The sequence below is a fragment of the Cyphellophora europaea genome, assembly GCF_000365145.1.
Source record: "Cyphellophora europaea CBS 101466 unplaced genomic scaffold supercont1.2, whole genome shotgun sequence".
Taxonomy (NCBI): Eukaryota; Fungi; Ascomycota; class Eurotiomycetes; order Chaetothyriales; family Cyphellophoraceae; genus Cyphellophora; species Cyphellophora europaea.
The window spans coordinates 1,296,263-1,312,810 of record NW_008481808.1 but is presented as its reverse complement, the minus strand read 5'-3'; the positions used below and the strand labels follow the sequence as shown (position 1 = coordinate 1,312,810).

Below are 16,548 nucleotides of genomic sequence, written 5' to 3'. Positions count from 1 at the left end.
GTCTGTAAATGAAGACTACAATGTCGTCGGGATGTCGCTTATCAGAGTGGATATGGCATAGAGACCCTCAACGTGCAGGAATCCGAGGGCGGAGGTGGCCCGGGTGCTGAAGTGAAGCGCCTGTGGCGAATTGTAGACCAACGTGCTAGTCTGCAGGACCGGGCAGGCGCTGTACAAGAAGACTTTGAATCTAGAAGCCCTATTTTCGAGGTCTGTGACACAGTGAAATGCACGACTAGAAGGTCAAGGCGGGTGAAGACCGTTCGTGGTGGCCGGTTTTTGCTGTCGTCTTGAACCTTCGCTGCACAAGACAGGAACAAGTTGCTGTGCAGACGGATATGGCGAAAGCAGTATCGACAGATCTAGGATTTCATGAGGCTAGAGGATCAGAGTATGCAATTGCCAACGATCTTTGTCTTCTGCGATGATGCTCTGAGTGGCGACCAATTGCGTGGTAGTAGCCCAGTCATTGGCGATATAGTTGTGGAAGTGAGACCAGGACTCGTCGGAGGTGGCCGCGATTCTTGGCTTGATGGAATATCAATTGTGCTTTTCTACACAGTAACCATTGCCTAACAGATGTGTGTATGTACATGCGTTAAAGAATTCATGCTTCATGTCCTGGAAGGGCTGCCTCAGCCCCCGATGCTATGCAAACCCGGAAAGCGTCGTGCCTTACCAAATATCCCGCCCAACACTTTCCCCTACTGCCCAAGCCCTCCAGAAGCGGGAGTCTTTCGTTTCTCATTCATTATAAAACTTCTTCATTATCAAGTGCAAGAACAGGTTGACGTTCACCTTGAGCACGCCACCTTCGAAGAATTCCATGAATTGCGTGTTGTTGAACTGAGCTTGCAACAGGTCGTCCAGCGGTACCTGCGCATTCGCTCCGGGAATCATCATGTTGCCTGAACTCCCATCGATGGTGAAGACGCCAACTTCATTACTGGAGATCGTCAGGTCGACACGGACCCACTGACTCTCCTGGTAACCGCGCCAGTGTACGAGGACACCCTTGTCTGCAAGATTGCGAGCCGAGTACTTGTACGAGCCGAATTTGAAGGAACGCCCGGAGCGCTGCAGCTCACGCTCGTGATCCCACTGCTTGGTGAAAGGCAACAAGAAACGCTTCTTTCCTTTCTTGTTCTGCAGTGTCACCATGGCCTGCTCAATGTAGTCGTTGTACGTCTTGAGCTGGCCTTCGAGATACACTGCTTGTTCGTTCAGTCGCTCCAGGGTGGTCTTCACATTTTCTAATTCGCGTTGGCGTTGCACCCGTCGGCGATGCTTGGTCCGGATATCAACTGCGATGGCGTTGAGAAGGTCTTGGTAGTTGTTGTGCTGGGAAAGACGACCGATGCGCTGCAGTTCAAGAACGTTCTCGAGTGCGATCCGTTTGAGGTCGGGGTAGCTAAGTGATGCGATATCGAGGATGTTGTGCGCGTCTGCGTAAGCGCCCCTGCTGTTGTTTGATGAGAGCTCATCCCGAACAAGATCCTCCCATTTGTCTTCGTCTTCCGGATTGATTGGCTTGACGAGAATCTCCAGCAAGCTTGTACCAGACTGGATGCGGATTATGTGCAAGACGCATCTCTTTGTCTCTGTCCAAAGTGCCTTCACTTCAGCGTCGGGATCTTCAGCGTTGAGCAGCTTTGGCGTCAAGGTGAGACTGATCTCACCCGTGCTTACAACTTTGAGCTCGCTCTCGCTGCTCTGGACACTACCCAGTTCCCGCATGATTTCGCGTAGCACATCGTCTTGGTTCGGTGAGACACTACTGATCTCGGACGTGAGCAGCTTGTGAATGGAGAAAATGTCAGACATTTTGATGTACAGTGTCGGCTTTATCTTCGCGTACAGGTCGTTGAATTCGTCGATGTCGTAATGCTCTTCAGCTGGGGGAATCGAGATCACTATAGAAGATTAGCTATTGTTCGTCGACTTCTTCAGATGTACTCACCATGGTTCCAGAGGTCGCCGAATCGCTGGATGTACTCGCGAACGTGGTTGTTGAGTGGCTGCATGTACACGTTGTCCACACCAAACTCCCTTCCTAGTACCGCTTGATTTAGGACCTTGGATACTTCACTCAGATTTCGCTTCTGCTCCTGGGTCATGGCACGGTCGGCAACGCCAAACTTTTCGGGTTCAAGTAGGGCAGGCTGAAGGTAGTTACGCCAGAGCCATTGTCCAACTAGCTGGAGGACTAGACCAGGGTCCTCGCCAGGAAAGCGAGCCATGAGGTGGTTGTGGGTCTGTTGTGCTATGTGACGAACACCGAAAGGCATTCGATGCAAAGTCTCTTCCAAGCAGAGCAAGAAATGATCGGTGATATCGCGTAGAGTCTCCATGTGAGCGATGAAGGTCTTCCGGGTCTCCTCATCGCGCAGCGCAACCTCTCTAGGGACATTCGGATTTCGCTGACTGCGATGACCTGTCCGAAGTTCTTCGTTGTTGATAGCTGAGAGGTAAATTTGCATGGGATCGCTTTCCAGGTCTAGGTGGGGATTGTCCAGAAAATGCTCCTTGACCAATGCACCCATAGCATCGCGAAGGTATTTTCGGTCTCGTGGCGACTTGACATAAGCAGCAAAGAGCTTCGAGCAGAATGCATTGGTGCGGATGTAATCCTGTAGGGACATTGACGAGTCAACTTCCTCCTTGACGGACCGTGCGATGAGCTTCGTCAGGTAGTACTCCTCACGACGCTTCTGTGCATACCCAAATAGGCCCATCACCACATGCTTGATCTTTTCACCTTCCTTTTCAGATGTGTTCTGCTCACGAATGCGTCGGAAGAGACGGGCGAGATACTGAGGTTGTGTCTGGAGCAGGAAGAAAAGATCTTGATAGTGCTCCAGCTTGCGCCTCGAGGTCTTGTTAAGTGCTTTGAGGTCGGAAGGATCCTTCGACGCCATTTCAGAATTTGGCAGGAGAGTCCCGACATGACCACCAAAATGCCTCTGGTGTTTGATGACTTCGTCCAACGTGATCTTGTTTTTGACTAGCAACGCGATCTTGATGTCGAGCTGTTGGATATATTGATCGGCATGCTCGTTTTGACGCACATGTTGGACGACCAGCTTCCGTAATCGCTCGAACTCGATTTCCTCGTCGAAATCAAAGTCACTGTCATTGAGAAGATGAACAAATCCCTTGAGAGTGTTCACGGGCGGATTCTTTCCTGCGGTCAGACTCTTATAGGCTTGACCTTGAATTTTGGCCCGGACGACGCTCTGAATCTTGATGACTTTCTGCATGTTTTCCTTGAAATATTTCTGTTTCTCTGCAAATTGCTTCCTGACGGCCCCTGCTCTGATCAAGGCCTGTAACTCGACTACAGCTTCGTCGTGCTCATCAAGCTCTGAGAGCAAGTCACCCACGTGCTGGCGGCAAAGCATAGCCCGTGTTAAAGACTGAAGCTCTATGACCTCGTCAACGTTCAGTTCAAGGTCAGCCAGTGTATCAGCTACTCGAGCCCTTAGAATGCAAGCTCGTGAGAATGCTTGGAGTTTCTCGATGGTGCCGGTATGTTCATCCAGCGCCTTGCGTTGTTCCCTGATGCGGTGTCGAAGGACAAACCCACGAATCTTTGCTTGGAAGGGGATCGCGGCGCTTGACTGCCTCAAGAGATCGAGACGCAAAGCATTGTAATCCTCGCGTGTATTGGCACCTCGGATGGCTGCTTGCACTTGAGAGATCACTGGCTGATGACTCCCTAGCTCGCGTTTGACTTCTGAGATCTCCTGCCGAACAGCACGCCCACGAACAGCAGACTGGAGGCTGGACCATTGCGCAGTGAACTTCTGGAGAGACTGCCGCTCCTTGGACAGGTACTGTCTCGTGAGAAGGCCCCTGATCAATCCTTGCGCTCGTCCAATTCTGGACTCTTGCTGGCGTAAAAGATCCTGGTCCTTCTGCAAACTGCGCCGCTGCAGCATACCTCGAGCGACTCCTTGCAGGGCCTGCACATCTGCCTCCGACTCCTTTACCGCATCTTGTTGATCGAGAGCGTCCCTCCGAGCCAGTGCGCCGCGTACAGCGGCCTGGAAAGCTTTGACGCCCTGGACATGTTGCTGTGCCTGCGTCTTGATATTTTGGGTCTCAACTCGGGCCCGATGGCCCCGGATGAGATTCTGGATTCTGACGACATCCTTTTCCCGAGCCTTCCATAGCTGCTCTTTACGCTGTTGATTGGACCTTGCAAGGAAGCCTCTAGTGGCGGCCTGTAGATCGGTCGCGAAGCGTTGCATATTCAGCCTGTACTCAGTGACCTGACGCGCCCAGTCGCCCCGAATCAGCGACTGCAGACGGATCAAGGCATCTTCATTGTCCCACAGAGACTGCATCGTATCGCCCAGACGGAGGCGAACCAAGGCTCCACGAATCTGGGACTGAAGCTCCAGAACAGCTCCCTCTTCTTCATGCAATTCGCGGTCGATTCGTTCTTGCTCTGTTTCAACCGGCTCCGGTTCAGGCTCTGCTCCAAAGCTGGCGCCCATACCAGCAAAGCTGGGCATGCTCACGCCAGCTCTGTCAAGCCCTCGCTGAGTCTGCTCAAGCTCATGGTGCTCAAACTCAAGTTGTCCAACGAGATTACCTATTCTGAAGTCGACCATTCCCTTTCTGTACAGTAGCCAGGAGAGGGCGTGGATACAGTAAATAACTTTGGGAATGTTCTTTTTCTCGTAGAGATCGATGAGCTCAAATCGGAAGAGCTCGGGAAGGCCAATCTCCTCACAGAAGCGGAAGAAGAGCACGATATTGTCGGTGTACTTGAACTTGAGCTTCGGGTCCCGCACAATTTTAAGCTGTTGGTCGGGGTAGAAAACCTGTACCAGTTCGGCGAGGGTAATGCCATTTCGAAGCGCCTCTTCCAGCTCAACAATTGGAGGTATAGACTTGTGGATGATGTCCTCAATCCATTCTTTCGCCTCACCGATGTGGCACAGATACTCGTAAGCCTGAAGGAATTGTCGTTGCTTATCCATCCAATTCCTCTCGAAGCCAAACTTGTTCGCCCGCGCGTGACCTACGGTTGAGTCGACCCTTTTGAGCTGTCTTCTGTTGGTGAGGCCAACGACAGATGGAGCTGGCCTAGTTATGCCATATTCTTCCGAGTCCGCATCGCGAGTAAACTTTGACAGTGCTCGGAGATGGCTTGTTGACGACTTCTGAAGCTCTTCAAAGTCCGGCGCTTTGAAGGCGGGCTGCTGTGGACTACTCATAGCATGTTGAGGACGAGGTCGTGGTGATTGTGGAGAGGAGACACTATTCAGATGTATATGCGACAGAAAGGGATCTTCTGATTGAGTTTGCGGGAACCGGTCGAGAGTGTTGGCGCGGGCATGGTAGGAGCTCTTTCGCTTCGTGTTGGGCGGAGACGGGGTATTTGGAGCTTGTGGTAATGGCCGGAGTGAATGGCGAGCGTTTCGGTAGAAGTGATCTGGGCTGTTTTCGATACTGCTGTGACCGCCATAATCCTTAATTGGGCCCATGGCTGCTTCACTCTGCCCTCTCTTATGCCCAATGCTGCCGGTCGAGTATGCGCTAGACGTTGTCGAGGTCACGGTGCTCATACGACTTGGCCCGAACATGCTCGATGCAGCCGAGAAAGTGGAAGCAGTGGACGCCACTGAGGACTGACGATACGGTATTGCCTGAGGCTGGTCTGATTGTCCTCTGCGGAGAGAGTATTGCGACATCACGGTAGCGCGTTTCCGTTGTCGAGAGCAATGATGGTGTCAGCAGCAATGCAACGGCGTCGCAGGCGTCGCATAGTCGGAGTCAAGTGGCTAGGAGTGCATTGACGGTCAGAAAGCGGCCGCAGGTTGACTTTCGACAATGGACGTGGGTGTTGCGGCTTCAGTGGATAATTGGAGTAACGTCAAGGTAGACACGCTGATGTGGAAGACTTGCGTGTGATACTCGAAGATGATCGACTACTGATGTCTTGCAAGCCAAGCGAGGTCTAAGCGCGAGCCCTGATGAAATTTGACCAGCAGGACATCATGGTCGGAGGGGCAGAGTTCAGTGTTTACAATCTCACGATTGGGGTAAGGCGTGGCGTTGCCGCAGCCAAGCGGCTGCAGCGTTTAGCGCCGACCTGTCGCGCTAGGAGTTAGATGCACCTTAAAACCTAGGTGGGGCGCTCGCGTGCGTTCGAGACAAAATTTCTCTGAGCGGTCGACAAATTCAAAGAAACCTTTCTTTCCTTTGGCAAGCCTCGCTCTTGACCCCGGCGAACATTTTGTACATTACGTTCGCTGCTCAGATCAAGTGTACCAGAACACCATATTGATTTGCTATAATGCCGATTACCAACGGTGACGCCATGTTTGGCGGCGCTCCCCTGCTCTCTAAGCAACAGATTCTCCCTCACCAGAAGGCCATCGAAGTCCTCAAGGAGTACGAGTCTCGTGATGGCTTGAACATTGACCAGCTGCTTGACTCGAACAAGAATGGAGCGCTCACCTACAACGATTTTCTGGTCCTTCCTGGCTACATTGGTAATGCCTACGGACTCTGTGGGAGACGCGTCTCTAACGCACCACTTTAGGCTTTGCCGCCTCCGATGTGACACTCGACTCCCCCGTCACCAAACGAATCTCGCTGAAGACGCCCCTTTTGTCCTCCCCTATGGACACCGTTACCGAAGACAACATGGCCATTCACTTGGCCTTGCTCGGCGGTCTAGGTGTTATTCATCATAACTGTTCGGCAGACGACCAAGCGGATATGGTCAGGAAAGTCAAGAGATACGAGAACGGTTTCATCTCCGACCCCGTCTGTCTCTCTCCCAAGACCACTGTCGCCGAAGCTGTTGCTCTGCGAGATCAGCTCGGCTTTGGCGGCTTTCCCGTTACAGGTGAGCCTTTCTTGGTCCCCTTGAACCCCACCTTTCCAATGATGTCCAAATTCATTTACCCTTTTAAACTTTCGTTCATCCGCAGCATTAGCTTGCAATGGGGAACTCATGGAGATTTCTGTCTGAGGGAAACCTAAGATCTATGTCGTTTGCAATTTTCGACTCGAAGACTGGTGCTGACAAATATGGCACAGAGGACGGCCAGCTTAGATCCAAGCTGATTGGCATTGTCACGAACCGTGATATTCAGTTCCATGACAACCTGGAGGAACCTGTATCGGAAGTCATGTCGAAGGATCTCGTCACTGCCCCCGCCGGTACGACCTTGGCCGAAGCCAACGATGTCCTCCGCCAGTCCAAGAAAGGCAAGCTACCAATTGTTGACAGCAATGGTAACTTGGTGTCTCTCCTTTCTCGAACCGATCTGATGAAGAATCACAATTATCCTCTCGCCTCGAAGCTGCCTCATTCTAAGCAGCTGATTGCTGCGGCCGCTATTGGCACCAGACCCGATGATAAGACCAGGCTTCAGAAACTGGTTGATGCAGGGCTCGATGTTGTTATCCTCGACAGCTCTCAGGGCAACAGCCTCTACCAGGTTGGGATGGTCAAATACATCAAAGAGACGTACCCTGGGCTTGATGTCATTGCTGGAAATGTTGTGACTCGAGAGCAAGCCGCTACCCTGATTGCTGCTGGTGCCGATGGCCTGAGAATTGGCATGGGCAGCGGCAGCGCTTGCATTACGCAGGAAGTCATGGCTGTTGGCCGTCCTCAAGCTACTGCTGTCCGTGCTGTAGCATCATTCGCTGCTCGGTTCGGCGTTCCCTGTATTGCTGATGGTGGCATTCAGAACGTGGGCCACATTGTCAAGGGCCTTGCCATGGGTGCTTCTACCGTCATGATGGGGGGTCTCTTGGCTGGCACTACGGAGTCTCCAGGTCTCTCCTTCGTTCGCGATGGAAAGCTTGTGAAGGCTTACCGCGGCATGGGCAGTATTGATGCCATGGAAGACAAAAAGGCCGGAGCCGGTGCAGCCAACTCGAAGGCCAGCAACGCCGGTACCGCCCGCTACTTCTCCGAAGGTGACAGATTGTTGGTCGCTCAGGGTGTATCTGGCTCAGTCCTTGACCGTGGCTCAGTTACCAAATTTGTGCCCTATCTAATCGCTGGTGTTCAGCACTCCATGCAAGACATCGGCGTCAAGAGCCTCGTCGCTCTTCGCGAGGGTGTAAATGACGGCACTGTTCGGTTCGAGCTACGGACTGTCAGCGCTCAGGCGGAGGGCAACGTCCACGGTCTTCACAGCTACGACAAGAAGCTGTATTCCTGAACGCCATTACAATGTTGTAAACCGGGAGTTTTTGATGATTGATGATGTTAAGATACCTGGAGTTACAGCTTCGAATGACTCTTAAGTCATGGCTTTCGACTGCGCTTGTTGAATACAATGGCTGCTCACGCAACGTGTTCTGCTTTTTCCCGTTCATTGATTGCCAAGTTTTCACTGCCTGACGAGATGATGAGTGCAGTCGTGGTTCCTACCGCTGAACATGCACTTCTAAAGCCAACCAAAATAGACCTCTAACTACTCATGATTCATGTGTCACTCTGGAATGGCAAATTATTCCGCTCAAGCTCTCTCTCACCGGGCGAATGCCTTGTACGAGCCCCCATCATCAATGGAACGTGGCTACATGGGTGGAGAAAAGCGGTGCCGAGGCATCTGCAGCCAAGCTTGGAGACGCTGCCAGCGTCAGCCGAGCATGCGCAACGCATTCGCTCTCTCTAATTGTGGCCGCGATCAAGCGTATCTTAAGGTAGGCGATGAGTCCGCCTCGTCACAGCGTCAGATCCCACACAAAGACTCTGCGGGCCAACTACTATATCTGCGCCGGACGCAGGCCTTGCCTAACAAGCTCAAGCCCTGCCCAGAAACTCGTGTACCGAACCTCTCTTACTCGTTCAGTGTCGATAGGTACGCGTTTACGCCTTGAGTCAGAGGCTTCGGGCCTCACATCTCGAGTCATGGCTTCCTCAAATCCCAAGCCCAAGTTCGAAGTCCGTGAGTACACCACACACAAAAACCCAGCACCTGCATCTCCTTCCGCCTCCATCATCCTTGTATCTCCTACCAACGAGATCCTCCTTCTCCACCGCGTCAAGTCCTCTTCCGCCTTCCCCTCCGCCCATGTCTTTCCGGGCGGCAACCTTGACCCTCAAGACGGCGAGCTGCCTTCCGAGCCCACGGACCCGGCCCGACATAAAGACTCGTCAGCATACCGCACAGGCGCGATCCGCGAGCTGTTCGAAGAGACAGGCATCCTCCTTGCTAAGGAATCCACCTCTGCCACTTCCCTCCTTCCCGTGTCCCCAGAGGCCAGACTCGCAGGCCGCAAAGCAGTCCACTCTGGAAAGATCAGCTTCAAAGATTGGCTCTCCTCGCAATCGAAGGACGCAGTGCTGCACACTGAGGGCCTCATCCCTTTCACACATTGGGTCACTCCGCCGTAAGTTCCCTCCTGATCCGGCCCTCGCTACCACATTCAGGATCGCTCCAACTAATAGCCTCATTCCTCAGGAACGTTCCCAAGCGCTTCACCACTCAGATGTACCTGTACTTCGTCCACCTGAAAGAGACCTCTAATCCCTCCATCCATGCCACGGCCGACCAGATCGAGACCATGGCTCCCGAGTACCGCCCTGCGGCCGACTGGCTCCGCGCTGCGCAGGCAGGCGATGTGATCCTATTCCCACCACAATTCATCCTGCTGTACCTCGCATCGCAATTCCTCGACCGCGTGGATCAGCTAGAAGGTAGCAAGGAGATCTACGGCGCGAAGACCACAGCCATGGACATCGTGAAGCGACGGCGGGCGCTGTACGAGTTCGTGACGAAGCCCGGACAGAACGGAGGGCCGGCCTGGAGCGAGAAATTTATCAGCCCCATTGGCAAAGGGGTGCAGCACGATGGGAGGCAGGCGCTGGCGTTGGGAAAGCCCGGTCCCGAGCTCAAGGACAGTGGGTTATCGGGAGACGAGGAGTATGTAGTCATGGTGAAATTTCAGAAGGAGGGACCCCGGCAGTTGGAGGTGAGGCGGAAGAGCGAGGTGGCTGAGGAAGGGAGGAAGGCAAAGCCAGAGAAGTTATAGTCGTGGTTAGATCAATCAGCATGAGATTCCAGAGAAAGTTGAAGTCTTCATGATTCAGTAAGCCCAGACCCTTGCTCGATCCGCCTTGCTTGGGAAAACGCCTCCAGCGCCATCGCTAAATACCAGTACATGGACTCGTTCGGGATCCAGGATCGCCTTTCTGGTCCCTTTTCATCCCTGCTCAATCAGAACCAAGACAGAGTCCATAACGCTGGTAGATTTGGCCACTTCTCCTGCCAAGTCCCCAAAATCTCCGGTACGCGTTCGTCGAAGCTCATCCGCGCAGGACCGGAGCCATTTTGCCATCCTGAAGGGCCATGTGCTTGCCTTTCCTGACTGGCAGCATCGTTCAGGCTATCCGCCAACTCCAGAATGGCGCGCCCACCGACAAGCGCTTCCTCGTGGTTGTCGCGAATATCAATGTTAAAAACGTGCACCGGCCTGTTGAGCGGTGCGCCACGCTCAAGAAGATTCTCGACCACAGCATCCCAACACCGCTCCTCACACGTGAATACCACATCCACAACGCCTCCCTCTGTCCCATCTGCGCCCTTGTCGCCACGATTCAGTGGCTCGAGCCTACTCGCACCAACAATCCAGTCGTGGAACCGCTCGGGACCCCATTTGATGCCACGGTTGCGATCCAACATGTTGAGAATACCATTGTTGCGGTACAGTCGCTCGTCCTGTGCTTGCAGCTCCTCGTAGATCTTGTTATAGGAGGTGTTGTTGAAGGTGTAGACCTGAGGCTGGGAGATTGAGGGACCAGGAAGGCGGACATAATGGCCTGTGCCGAAAGATATGACCGGGTACGATGCAGTGGATGTGGATAGGCGGAGGTGGGCTTCCATGGAGCGGTTATTATTCGAGGCGCAGACGGTGCAGAATTTGAGCTTGTACGAATCGGCTGGGGCTGATGAGGCTTTGACGTCGCTGTCGCTGGTGGTGGTGGGTGTAGTCTCACTTGCCTGCACAGGCGCCGGGGGTGTAGGTGCAGCAGGTTGGGGTGGTTGTGGTGTCGAGGTACGGTTTGCTGCTGCAGCCTGGCGGCGCGCCAGGCGGGGGTCAACAGACATGAGAGGGAACGAGGAGGACTACACCGGCATGGCTATAGCAATGGATGTCAGTCTTTAGGTGACAAAGTATAGCAGGTGCAGCGAGGCTCGAGGCAGGTTTTCAGATATGTTTAGCGTAATTTGAGGTTTGTCCGCAAAGATCTTTGAAGGATCTCAGACAGCTCCAATATGTTTGGGTTCATCTTCGAGGGGAAACGGCGGACAGGCGCAGATAGGGGATCATGACTTACCCGCTACAGCTGTCTACTAGGGCGGCACGGCGCGTAGTATTGTTGCTCGTGCAGAAAATATTATGCTGGTAATGGTGTTGTGCGCAGAGACTTGCGACTGTTGGCCCAGGCAAAGGGTGAAAGCGGCTAAAGCTAGACGAAAGTCAAGATCCTGGAGGCCTGTTGAATCTGAAACAGCCACTCGTCCTGAACAGCCTATTAGCGGTGTCCTTTGGCGCATAGAACGACCCACGCGCCCCCGAAAGGTGCCTAAACCACAGGATGAGCGCCCAGAGGCCCGGAGGCGTTCACTGTTCGTCTTGCGAGGTTCCCTTTTCCAACTTGACTGCACCTCTTGCTGCGGTGAGCGCATTTGTACTTCACTTCTACCTTCTATCGACTGCACTACTTGTCGCTGTCACTTTATCCTGCATTTTGCCATCCTTATCAGCGTTGTTGTTGCATTAGCGGCAGCTTTCCGATTCTGTCCTTCTAGAATCCGCACGCCTTTGTTGCTATTAATAGGATCGTCGAACCTCCTCACTACTTTGTTCAACAAGACACAGAAGTCGCGATCGACCGACGACGCCTCCTTGTCAACTTCATCAAGTACATCGGCGCGAACGATCCTCGTCCACCGACTCGATCCTACGCCTCCCGAACCACCAAGCAGGTGTTTACTCGGGCGCAACAGAGCGGCGAGCCACGTTAGGCGTGCTCACTCCGTCTAACGCGCTTGAGATCCACGACCGCTCCAAGTCGCCATTGTGTCGTCTCTAAACGCCAGAGACTAGGTGAAGGTGGAATTTGCAACCGGAGTCTTCTAGCGATATGGCTACCTTGACCGCCTCACCACCGGCCATGTCTCCCCCTCTAGACGCCTCCATTACGAGCCCTCCTCCTCTGCCCTCACTCGTTACATCTACACCCCGAAGAACGCCGTCGCAGCAGCGGCCAACATCTTGGGTCAACCGTCGAGTATCGTCGTACTCTTCGACCTCGAAGACCTCACACCAAATACAATCGCGGCCTGTGTCTTATGTCTTCCCCGCATTCCACTCGAGTCTAACATACACTTTTGTGAGAGACTTCGCTTACCCACCAGCTCACCCGATGCACTATGGCCCTCCGCCGATACCATCTGGAATATCGACACCAGTCAGCGAGGCTCGGCGAGTGTCAGATCCTGTGCTGGCGCAATGGGAAGATTCGAGATACACTTGGTCAGCCACGCCACCATGGATGTCAGAGATACAGCAAGACCCAGAACGTCAAGAACGGCTACCCGTCCAGCTACCGGCCATGTCTTTCTCAGATGGTGGACCGCCCTACAGCGAGGACGAAGACCTCCATTCACCAATTGTCACATCATCACGGCATAAAAAGAGCAAATCACAGGGCTACGAGCGAGGGCGGTCACCGGGAGATGCAGGTCCCGGCAGGGGCATGATAATAGGGCCAGATGGCGACAGTGGCGAGCCTGGGGCGGCCATTCAAGCGTCCTTGGAGCGGCGTTTGCAGCCCCGACACCGGGATTCCAATTTTGCCAAGCCACTGCAGCGGCAAAGGTCTCCTTACGATGGCGTCGATCAGCTGTCGGAAGAAGCCTCAGACGTAGACGAAGGCGACGGGAGGTTCTCCAAAGACTATTCATTTACAATAGCAAGCCCTGACGAGGAGATGCACGGCAAGGCTGTGGCGCTCTTCGACTTTGAGAGTGAACACGAGAACGAGTTGGCTCTCAAGGAGGGCCAGATAATATTGGTATCATACAGGCATGGCCAAGGCTGGTTGGTGGCCGAAGACCCTCGCACGGGTGAAAGTGGTCTCGTGCCTGAAGAGTTTGTAAGGCTGATTCGGGACATCGAAGGTGGCTTGCACGGCCTGAACTCGGTAACGCTGGACGATAATGGAGACTTGCTGAGTCCTATTTCCAACGACGGTGGATCAGCACAGACCCCAACACCAGCTCAACACGAGTTCCCCTCAACCAGTCAGCACAACTCGAGGCCAAGCGGGGAGAAACATCCGCCGGTGCAGTCGACGTTCTCGACTAGCTCGCGAGACTTTAGCCCCTTCCCATCGTCTGGAAAGGCGGAGGAGGGTGGCAGCCCCGTGAAAGAAACGGTCGACGCAAGATGACACGAGGCATGTACGAGTAGATAGAATGATACCACCAAATGACGGAGAAACGATTGACGAGGCTCAGCCCAAGAATCACGGCAGCGTGGTGAAAGGCCATGTTGGGCAGCGGAACACGCTGCAGCAATTTGTTGCGAGAAACATGCTTATTCCTCCGAGAGTGAAGAGTCGTCTTCTTTATCAGTCCACATCAGGTTCACAGGCGTTGCAAGCGGCCAAACCTGTCTGGCGGAGTGTGGAAACAGGGAGCAGGGAACACCCAAAGTTGCATGCAGCGAGGCCAGCACGTTGCCAAGGACCACCATTGCCTGACCAACCGAAGTGCAGTGGCTGCAACATGCATCAGGGCCGAACTTGGGCCAAACCTGCTGACACCCCAGGATGCGGCTGTGCCAATGGCATACACGAGACTGTCAGACTATTGGCCACTCACGGCTGCTGCTTGGAATGTACCTGGTGGCAGCCCTGAATAACAATTGGTTGGCTGGGCAGAGCTTACTGACTAGCGGCGCCCAAACTTAGAAACCATTGCGCCCCCCAGCCACCCACCAGCCTGGCGAGGTTCCCAGTCCTATTCACGAACGACGCCCGCAGGAAGAGGGCACAAAAATACAATAATACTTTGCGCCCAGCCTCAACACATGTGCAGAGGTCTGGAACCCCGTATCTGGCCATTAGCAGACCACGCTAAGCCGACGTGGGTGAACTGTCTCTGGTGCTGCCACTGGCTATCCGGCTTTACACCTTACCCAGCCACTCCACAAAGGATGCCGGACTCGAGAGGGCACGGTTCACACGGAGTACCGTACGGTGTAGCTGGCACGCCTACGCAGCCAGCAAAGATGACACTGCCTTGCCTCTGATCTGACATCGATGAGAGTATAATATTTCAGGGCGGGAATCACCTCCCAGCCTTCCATCTCTTCATCCGTTCCACTTTCTTTCGTTAAGACAAGTATTTCCTTACTAACCGTTTAATACATTCTTTTCCAACCTGCCCCAAGACTGTTAGGCCCCTCCGTAACCCACTCGCTTGCAGGACCACGGTCGGTTTCACTCGCTGCCTCGCTAGGCATTTGGCAAGATGGTCGGTGTTACAGCACAGCTCGTCTTGGCCATTCTTTCACTTACCTCAATCGTTTCCGCCACGGATGATTGGGAAAACACATACAACAATGCTCCAGCAGAGCATGACTGGCCGTCGGTCGAAGACGTGCTCTTCCCTCCTGACTTCCAGTCCAATCCCATCAACCCTGGCAATATCGACTGGACCAAAGACTGGCTGTCACAAGAAGACACGAATGGGGCTTCGTTGCTTGGCACTCTTGATGCGCCCAAGTATCGTCCCTACATGGATGCGGAATCTTATGGCTCAGCCTTAGCCAAGTCGAAGAGCAAGTCTGGCTCCAAAGCAGCGGTCGCGTACCCCTGGGGTGGCAGAACAGCAAAGCTCAATGATCCCTACCATGACCTGCCGGTAACCAACCAGACGCGCTCATACCATTTCGTGATCGAGCGAGGCATCAAAAGCCCCGACGGCGTCCAGCGACATGTCATGCTTATCAATGGAGAGTTTCCAGGGCCTACCATCGTTGCCGACTGGGGTGACCGCATCAATGTCACTGTTGAGAACCGCATTTCCGACCCTGAAGAGGGTTTGGCTCTTCACTGGCATGGCATTCTCCACCGGGGTAGCCCATGGGAAGACGGCGTTCCAGGCATTACTCAACATCCCATTGCCACCGGCGAGACGTTCACTTACTCCTTTATTGCCGATCTCTATGGTACGACATGGTACCACAGCCATTACAGCGCCCAGTATGCCGACGGCGTCTTCGGTGCCATGATCATCCACGGTCCCAGCCACGTTGACTACGACGAGGACCTTGGCCCTGTTCTCCTTTCGGATACTTATCACCGCGACTACTTTGACCTTCTGGAGGATATTATGGGCAACGACCTGAACAAGACCAAGGAAGCCCTCTTCTCCAGCAATAACTTGATCCAAGGCAAGGGTACATACGACTGCAGCTTGACCACCCTACCTTGCTACAGGAACGGGGGCTACGCCAAGTTCCACTTTGACAGCGGCAAATCGTACAGACTCCGTCTGATCAACTCGGGCGCCGACACCATTCAGCACTTCAGCATCGACGACCACACGTTGACTGTGATTGCCAACGACATGGTTCCTGTTGTTCCCTACGACACTGACGTCGTCGTGCTCGGGATCGGTCAACGGACAGACGTTGTAGTCACGGCCAACTCGCAACTGGGGGCGGTATGGATGCGGTCTAATATCACCGCCTGCTCGCTTGCGAAGCAGCCCAATGGCCTCGCAGTCATCTACTACGACGACTGTGATACAACCATCGAGCCCACCAGTCCCGCATGGCCTCCACGCCCGGACCTGTGCGCCAATGATGACCTATCCCTGACCGTGCCATACTACCCCATCCCAGTTCCGGCCACGCCCGATAAGACTATCACCATCGAAGTCAATTCTACCATCAACGCTACTGGCAATCTGGTGTGGACCATGAACGAGTCCAGCTTCCGAGTGAACTATAACGACCCTGCACTCTACCGTGCCCATGCCAACGATCCTGGTTTCGTATACCCACCAGAGTGGAATCTGTACAACCTCGAGTCTTCCGAGTCGGTGCGACTGGTTGTCATTAACCACAGTCCCATTGGCCACCCCATGCACTTGCACGGTCACAACATGTACGTCCTGCACGAAGGAAAGGGCTACTGGGACGAGTCGAGCATAATCCGGCCCGAGAACCCTCAAAGGCGAGATACCCAGATGTTGAGGCCCGCAGACCCGAAGGCCGGGACGCCCAGTCATATTGTGATTCAGATTGATTCCGACAACCCAGGTGTATGGCCGTTCCATTGTCATATCGCATGGCATGTCAGCGGTGGTCTATACGTCAACCTCCTTGAGCGTCCAGCGGACATCCCCACCCTGAACATTCCTCAGGATGTCCTCAACCTACAGACGGCCTGGGACCAATTTACTGGTGAGGGCCCAATTAATCAAATTGACTCCGGCTTGTGAGTATACCTTTATGGGAAGCGTTGATGGATGCATTGGG

The 16,548-nt window shown here is 53.8% G+C and overlaps 6 protein-coding genes across 6 annotated transcripts; 4 read left to right on the top strand and 2 right to left on the bottom strand.

Annotated features, from left to right (window-relative positions):
- Window positions 1-744: 744 nt before the first annotated feature.
- Window positions 745-5,705, bottom strand: HMPREF1541_01996 (uncharacterized protein; the record flags this gene model as incomplete). The annotated part of the gene is made up of 2 exons (XM_008716352.1): window positions 745-1,913; window positions 1,961-5,705. 2 exons carry the CDS (start codon window positions 5,703-5,705, stop codon window positions 745-747), a joined length of 4,914 nt encoding a protein of 1,637 aa, XP_008714574.1.
- Window positions 5,706-6,310: 605 nt separating this feature from the next.
- HMPREF1541_01995 (inosine-5'-monophosphate dehydrogenase) lies at window positions 6,311-8,201 on the top strand (the record flags this gene model as incomplete). Its single annotated transcript, XM_008716351.1, has 3 exons — window positions 6,311-6,509; window positions 6,560-6,868; window positions 7,063-8,201. 3 exons carry the CDS (start codon window positions 6,311-6,313, stop codon window positions 8,199-8,201), a joined length of 1,647 nt encoding a protein of 548 aa, XP_008714573.1.
- A 695-nt stretch (window positions 8,202-8,896) lies between these two features.
- Window positions 8,897-10,020, top strand: HMPREF1541_01994 (uncharacterized protein; the record flags this gene model as incomplete). Its single annotated transcript, XM_008716350.1, has 2 exons — window positions 8,897-9,378; window positions 9,450-10,020. The coding sequence occupies 2 exons, from the start codon at window positions 8,897-8,899 to the stop codon at window positions 10,018-10,020; spliced, it is 1,053 nt and encodes a 350-aa protein (XP_008714572.1).
- Window positions 10,021-10,205: 185 nt separating this feature from the next.
- Window positions 10,206-11,096, bottom strand: HMPREF1541_01993 (RNA polymerase II subunit A domain phosphatase ssu72; the record flags this gene model as incomplete). The annotated part of the gene is made up of 1 exon (XM_008716349.1): window positions 10,206-11,096. The coding sequence occupies one exon, from the start codon at window positions 11,094-11,096 to the stop codon at window positions 10,206-10,208; it is 891 nt and encodes a 296-aa protein (XP_008714571.1).
- Window positions 11,097-12,136: 1,040 nt separating this feature from the next.
- On the top strand, window positions 12,137-13,447 carry HMPREF1541_01992 (uncharacterized protein; the record flags this gene model as incomplete). Its single annotated transcript, XM_008716348.1, has 1 exon — window positions 12,137-13,447. One exon carries the CDS (start codon window positions 12,137-12,139, stop codon window positions 13,445-13,447), a length of 1,311 nt encoding a protein of 436 aa, XP_008714570.1.
- A 1,084-nt stretch (window positions 13,448-14,531) lies between these two features.
- On the top strand, window positions 14,532-16,511 carry HMPREF1541_01991 (uncharacterized protein; the record flags this gene model as incomplete). Its single annotated transcript, XM_008716347.1, has 1 exon — window positions 14,532-16,511. The coding sequence occupies one exon, from the start codon at window positions 14,532-14,534 to the stop codon at window positions 16,509-16,511; it is 1,980 nt and encodes a 659-aa protein (XP_008714569.1).
- Between the last annotated feature and the right edge of the window lie 37 nt (window positions 16,512-16,548).